We start from the raw sequence: 7500 nt of genomic DNA on the forward strand, positions 1-7500 counted from the left end.
TTCACCGGTTTGAATATGAAGGTGTATTGAATTCTGAGATCCTATGAAGTATAAATGTGCAAAAAAAAATTAAATCGGTTCATCCTAGCCTGAGAAAAGGCAGAAAGAGTGTTTTTTTAACCCTATATTTCTCTTTCTTGTGACATCACAGAAAGAGAAATATAGGGTTAAAAAAAACGTACTTTGTAAATATTACTGTGATGTCACAGTAATATTTACAAAGTAAGTTATTCAAACTGGTGAAGTAGGCCTTTAACAGAAAAAGCTTTGCCCAATGAGTGGTGCTAAAGGAAAGGTCATAGGGTCGTTAAAATGTCAAAAATAAAGGTGAAAAATACATAAAAAAATATCTTCAAAAAAATATCTTAATCTCTTCATCTCCCTGTGTATCTATTATCTAGTTTTGTGTCTATAAAGCGTCTGGTCTGGTCTAAATTATTATGACATCACAGAAAGAGAAATATAGGGTTAAAAAAAACACTCTTTCTGCCTTTTCTCAGGCTGGGATGAACCGATTTTAATTTTTTTCGCACATTTATACTACATAGGATCTCAGAATTCAATACACCTTCATATTCAAACCGGTGAAGTAGGCCATTAACATTGTTTGTGTGTATTTCGTCCCCAGAGTTTTGTGTCTATCAAGCGTCTGGTCTGGTCTAAATCAGGCCGGCGCCCGGTGGAGCGCGGCAGTGTGTACCGGCGGCCGCTGCACACGGTGCCTCTCTACCCCCCCGACTACCTCATCCACCCCGAGAGGCTCATCTTCGACTACGTGGAGAAGGAGGTCAAGGTAGAAATCTCTTTTTTCATTCATTTTCACACACACACACACACACACACACACTCACTCACTCACTCACTCACTCACTCACTCACTCACTCACTCACTCACTCACTCACTCACTCACTCACACACACACACACACACACACACTGATACATACAGAGGCAATTCAATTCAATTCAAAAAGCTTTATTGGCATGACTATTGTGGTGAACAAACGTTACAATATCACAAATATTACAAGAATAATTACTTATTTACACATTAGCCAAATAATTCATCATTAACATCGGTACATAAGGTTTACATATTAGTTATCATATTTCACTAGGTATCATGGTTTAGAGAGGCTCATCTTCGACTACGTGGAGAAGGAGGTCAAGGTGGAACACTCAATCACAGAGCAATACTGAATACTACAACATACTGGTGCATCTCAAAACATTTGAATATCGGGGGCGATCATGGTGTAGTGGTTAGAGTCCTTGTCACACCCGGGTCGTTCTCTGCATGTCATTCCCCTCTCTGCCCCATTTCAACTCTGTCTCTCCGCACCAAAAAATAATGTTTAAAAAAAAAGTGAAATATGTCAGGCCTTTTGGTTTTCTGATTTTGATGATTACGGCTTACAGATCATGAAATATAAAAAATACAGCTTCTCAAAATATCTGAATATTACATAAAACCAATTTCAAAAAAGGCCCTAACATCAACTTGACCCTTGACCCTTGTTCCCAGTTCCTTGGTCACCTGACCTGGGTCTCCGTGTCACTGAACCCCTCGAGCCGGGACGAGCTGCTACAACTACTGGACACAGCCAGGGTCAGTCATCCATATTCTATAAATGATCACTTTTGTGGTGAGTTGTTGATTAGTCTGGCTTACTGTATAGGGATATTTGAGATAAGCTTGTCAACTGATTTGGTGTGTGTGTGTGTGTGTGTGTGTGTGTGTGTGTGTGTGTGTGTGTGTGTGTGTGTGTGTGTGTGTGTGTGTGTGTGTGTGTGTGTGTGTGTGTGTGTGTGAGTGAGTGTGGTTAGTCATCTTGGATGCTATGTATTAACACCAAATTTTGTGTGTGTGTGTGTGTGTGTGTGTGTGTGTGTGTGTGTGTGCGTGCGTGCGTGCGTGCGTGCGTGCGTGCGTGCGTGCGTGCGTGCGTGCGTGCGTGCGTGCGTGCGTCTGTCTGTCTGTCTGTCTGTCTGTCTGTCTGTCTGTCTGTCTGTCTGTCTGTCTGTCTGTCTGTCTGTCTGTCTGTCTGTCTGTCTGTCTGCCTGCCTGTCTGTCTGTCTGTCTGTCTGCCTGCCTGCCTGCCTGCCTGCCTGCCTGCCTGCCTGCTTGCCTGTGTGTCAGTAGCAGTTGAAGGTGCTGCCCTTGAAGACCAGTGTGGAGCAGGACTGTATCCTGAGCATGTCGGCTCGCTGTCTGCTGCTGACGTGGAGAGACAACGAGAAGCTGCTGGTTCGAATCCCCACGCACGAGATCGCAGCCGCCTCCTACCTGAGGGACGACGCACTGCACCTGCTCGTACTCAAGACAGGTGTGTGTGTGTGTGTGTGTGTGTGTGTGTGTGTGTGTGTGTGTGTGTGTGTGTGTGTGTGTGTGTGTGTGTGTGTGTGTTGGTTCTAGGTTCCAAATCACATAGGCCTGTGGTGTGCAAAGGCCTTAAGTCATCACGATACATATTCTGACTTAAAGCTGGGGTATGTGATTTCTGATTGGTCAAAGTTAACATGAGCTGTACACTTTGACCAATCAGAGCGAGTGAGGCTCCGATTCTCTGTTCTTATTGGCTGTTGGGACTGTCCATTCACTTTGGCACGACTTTGTTGGTGTAGAGTGTGTCAGGGAGGGACCATAGGGGAGGGACCAAAGAGAACAAGTGGATCGGTTGAGGTATTTGGATTCGAATCTCTATCCCAACTGCTATTTTCTCCCCAAATCCTCCACCCCAGCTTTAAGTGATCACGATACATATTCCTAATTCCTATTTATTCACAAAGGTCTGAACGTGGATACAGTGGTTGCCGGTGACGACAGCCTTGACCGAAAAAAAACAACAACGGGCGTAGACGGGCGTCGCCAAACCATGAGCGGGAACACGGACCCTCGGCCGGCGGGCGGCACGATGGAGCGCAGACACACTATCTGCGGAGTCGACTGGCGACCATCTTTGACTAGAAGTAACCACGACAACAAGAATCAACAGAATATAGAAAGGGGGGATAGAGAAAGAGACAGAGGAGAGAGAGGAGAGAGAGGAGGGGGAGGGAGTTTAGAGAGAAAGAGAGTGGGAGGGAGTTGGGAACGAAGACAGCAAACTCGCAAAACGGGCGGTAGTTGGGAGAACCGGAGAGCTAGGCCCATGAGTGGTAGTTGGGGGGTGGGAGTGGGTGTAGGGGGGGTGGGAGGGGGGGCAGGTAGCTGGGAGAAGAGGCAGGGGAAAGGGGGAGCGGGCAGCAGCGGTGGAGGGGGGTCCTGGGAGCGACGGCAGGCCTGTACGGGGAGCTGGGAACGAGGCAAGAGCTACGGCAGCTGGGAGAGGAGGAACCACAACCCTCTGGAGCCCACGCCCTGCCCCGACGCATACTGCAACCTGGTCATACTGGCCGTCGAGAACAGGGTGGGTAGCAAGACGTTTTGAGTAGAACAAATGCTATAAAAAATAAAGTAAAACATTTTTTTAAATAAAGTTTAAATAAATAAAAAGTATAAAAATTTACAAAATCTTTTAAAACAGAAAACTTAAAACTTAAAGGAAACCTTAAAAAAACAAAAAATCACAAAAAAATATATAGAGAAAGAAAAGAAAACGGTAAAAAAAACTGTGAATTTGACAACAAGTAACATTCTCCAAAATCACTGACTCCACCTTTAAATCTGAAATGGGTGCTAAAGCCTGCAGTCTGTGTAGCATGATGTGTGTGTGTGTGTGTGTGTGTGTGTGTGTGTGTGTGTGTGTGTGTGTGTGTGTGTGTGTGTGTGTGTGTGTGTGTGTGTGTGTGTGTGTGTGTGTGTGCATTTATCACAGTGTATTTCCCCTTGACACTTACACCAACCCGTGAAACTGCAGCTGTGGATCTGCACACACAAACAGAGGAACTTGAGAACACTCAGAGAAAGATTAGCGAATCACAATCAGACGTTCACTATCGCTCGCTGCTGGAAGTCAGAATAGCTGTGATGGTGGAGAGGGTCAAATATATAGTATGTTATTGATGATGCGATAACTAAGTATTTCTGTGTGTGTGTGGGGGGGGGGGGGGGTGTCTGTGTGTGTGTGTGTGTGTGTGTGTGTGTGTGTGTGTGTGTGTGTGTGTGTGTGTGTGTGTGTGTGTGTGTGTGTGTGTGTGTGTGTGTGTGTGTGTGTGTGCGTGTGCGTGTGCAGGGCCGCCCATAAGGGGTAGAAAGTGTGAAAGCTTTCTAGGGCCCAGCCACTTGGGGGGCCCATGGTCTTTGGAAGCCAAGAACCTACCTAGATAACCTTTATTTTTAGATATTTATGTCAATATCTATTCAAAGTTGGGTGTTTACACAGAGCCGCGGCTCCGCTTAAGGCCATTTAAAAAGCAGTAGAAAAGCTACTTGTGTCTGGGTGTGGTTGTGAAAAGTATTTGGACCCCATGAAAAAACAGGTTGGGTACCTTTTGTAGTTCTTCTACATTCTTATAAACAGGACAGGCTAGTTACTCTGTCATTGTCCTGAGTCTACAAATAGGTTTAAATTATCTCTTCCCATAAAGTAAATTTTTGTGAAAAAGAATTTCCCTTTGGGGACAATAACTTCTAAAGGCTTTGACATAAGTCTTCAGGTTGACACGGCCAGCCAGGTCTGACCAGTTTTTCAGAAACCTGGCCAATCGACCAACCAGCCGAGTGATACCACAATGAAGCTGACGAGCAGCATCAGCCTGTTTTAATCATTGTAACCACCAAGTTCCTGCTTTCTGTATTGTTTCTAAAAATGAAAATAGACCTTAAAAAGTTCTTAATGCAAAGAAAGATACAAGGCACAAAGAAATTGGAAATAACTGAAGGAACAGATTTGAGTTCAAAGATTAAGAACTTTTTTGTAATGATTTCAGTAATGTTTTCAGTGCTTTTGCAGTGATGAGAGCAGAATGAACTAAGCCTAAATGTTGCAACCAAATATAGGCCAACTTTATAGTTTTGAAGGGTAGGTTGGTTTGGTTATTCATGTAGAGAACCGCCTTTTTTTTCTTTTTTGTGTGAAGAATTTGTTGTTGATGTTAAGTTTTAAGCGTTATTTATTTCAACAATACCACCAAAATATTTCAAATGATTTAATGTCATGTGCGGAAATACAAAAGAGTGCAATATGTGGTGCAGTCAATTAGTGTAAATGTAACTTATACCAGAAACTAGTAGCATAGAAAACGTGCAACGTCATGAGATCCAACGCTTACAGGAAATGAGAAAGAAAAAATCATGTCCACGTGCGTTGCTAGTGCCGATATCTAAAGCAACACAAACAGCTTTCATAGCCTCGCCACATTGCAAACTATTCAATATCTATTCAAAGTTGGGTGTTTACACAGAGCTGCGGCTCCGCTTAAGGCCATTTAAAAAGCAGTAGAAAAGCAGAAATGTTCAAAATGTTTCAGATTGAGCACAGCGGAGTGTAACTGTTTCAAACATAATCCATCCTATAAACCCTTTGTGTGCCAAATGGTGACAAGATTGGGTTTTGATATCAAACAGTTTTGTCTGGATTATATTTCCTGAGTCGTTCCTGCTCACGGAAAACACATCTAGGCCTACCTGCTACTTGTGTCTGGGTGCCGTTGTGAAAAGTATTTGGACCCCATGAAAAAACAGGTTGGGTACCTTTTGTAGTTCTTCTACAGTCTTATAAACAGGACCTGAAAACCTCTACAAACAGGTTTTCAGGGGCCCAGCCAATTGTGTGGGCAGGCCTGTGTGTGTGTGTGTGTGTGTGTGTGTGTGTGTGTGTGTGTGTGTGTGTGTGTGTGTGTGTGTGTGTGTGTGTGTGTGTGTGTGATATGTTTTGTCGACAATCTGCATCAAAAAAAATATTGTATGTATTTTTATTTGCCTTTCTGAGTCTCACTGTGTTTGTTTGTGTGTGTGTGTCTGTCTGTCTGTCTGTCTGTCTGCCTGTCTGTCTGTCTGTCTGTCTGTCTGTCTGTCTGTCTGTCTGTCTGTCTGTCTGTCTGCCTGCCTGCCTGCCTGTCTGTCTGTCTGTCTGTCTGTCTGTCTGTCTGTCTGTCTGTCTGTCTGTCTGCCTGCCTGCCTGTCTTTCTGTCTGTCTGTCTGTCTGTCTGTCTGTCTGTCTGTCTGTCTGTCTGTCTGTCTGTCTGTCTGTCTGCCTGTCTGCCTGTCTGCCTGTCTGTCTGTAGGATGCAGCAGAAGAATACTGCTCTCTGATCTGTCAGATGTTCCAGATAATCTACGGTCACCAGACCATCGAGTGTGTGGACAGAGCCGGCTTCCACCACACCGTGCCCGACCGCTTCTGGCTGCAGAGGAGTCAGTCCAGTTTACTATAATAACTGTGAATGAATGAATGAATTAATTAATTAATTAATTTTTATTATTGTGTCATGTCCAAACAAGGACCCATCCCCTTATAATTATAAGGGATTATAAGACACCAACAACTGTATCAAATTCAAATGATAATATTCACTTCCTGTAAATGGTGATCACATTTCACAGCAGGACAACAAGGAAACAGACGCAAACAAAAGAAAAGAAAAGAAAAGCAAACATAAAGATCTCATTGATAAGTATGTTTTGTTCTCTTGGCCCAGGCCTTCTCCAGATAGCCAGCAAGGGCAAATACCTTAAAGTCAACTGTGACTTTAAAGTAGCTCTGATGAACTTTTAAATATTTCTGAAACAGTCAAATTTTTCCCTCTGATGATCATAAATTACATGTAACAGCAAACGAGACCATCAGTGCAAAGAATGCTATTTTTATATAGTTTTTCTTAATGCCTTTGTCATGGGTGGTGTGTCATTTGTCACCCTGGCGTGGTAAAAACACTACCGCTTATGTCCAAAGGGGGGTTTTGTCACATACGGTGCGGACAGGTAGGGGACCAGGGACAAAAAGTGATTTTGACAACAAAACACCTACACCTTCAATAACTCTTTCACTCTGTCTGTCTGTCTGTCTGTCTGTCTGTCTGTCTGTCTGTCTGTCTGTCTGTCTGTCTGTCTGTCTGTCTGTCTGTCTGTCTGTCTGTCTGTGTGTGTGTGTGTGTGTGTGTGTCTGTCTGTCTGTCTGTCTGTCTGTCTTTCTTTCTTTCCCTCTGTCTGTCTGTCTGTCTGTATGTCTGTCTGTCTGTCTGTCTGTCTGTCTGTCTGTCTGTCTGTCTGTCTTTCCCTCTGTCTGTCTTTCTGCAGGTGACAGCTGTCTGACTGACGTCTCCTACAGTTATGATCCAGAGTTCAGCTCCTGCAGTTCATAGTGAGTAAAGGCTGAACTTCCCCGGCTGCCTGTGCGGTCCTTCTCCGCTCCGCCACTACATCGGAGCTGAGACGTTTTTACTTTAGTCAGTGGTTGCGTTCCGAATCTCATACTTTCTACTATATAGTACGGTAGAAAAAAGATTTAGGATGTCCCGATTCTTGTGGCCAGATTTAGGATGGTTAGAAGTACCCGGATGTCCTACTTCATGCGGCCAAGATTGTTAGTGTTGAAAACTGCATCCTATTTGGGCGAT

General features: G+C 44.1%; 1 protein-coding gene across 1 annotated transcript in view; it reads left to right on the plus strand.

Moving 5' to 3' along the window:
- Nucleotides 1-7500, plus strand: part of ccm2l (CCM2 like scaffold protein) — a gene marked incomplete at both ends in the record, with an annotated part of 14767 nt that overhangs the window by 1707 nt on the left and 5560 nt on the right. The window contains 6 exons of the mRNA XM_080031075.1: nucleotides 629-793; nucleotides 1526-1609; nucleotides 2144-2327; nucleotides 2791-3410; nucleotides 6169-6298; nucleotides 7181-7244. Of these exons, the coding sequence (XP_079887201.1) occupies nucleotides 629-793; nucleotides 1526-1609; nucleotides 2144-2327; nucleotides 2791-3410; nucleotides 6169-6298; nucleotides 7181-7244 (1247 nt within the window). The remainder of the gene's footprint in view (nucleotides 1-628; nucleotides 794-1525; nucleotides 1610-2143; nucleotides 2328-2790; nucleotides 3411-6168; nucleotides 6299-7180; nucleotides 7245-7500) is intronic.

This window comes from Ammodytes marinus (genome assembly GCF_949987685.1).
Source record: "Ammodytes marinus genome assembly, chromosome: 7".
Classification (NCBI taxonomy): Eukaryota; Metazoa; Chordata; class Actinopteri; order Uranoscopiformes; family Ammodytidae; genus Ammodytes; species Ammodytes marinus.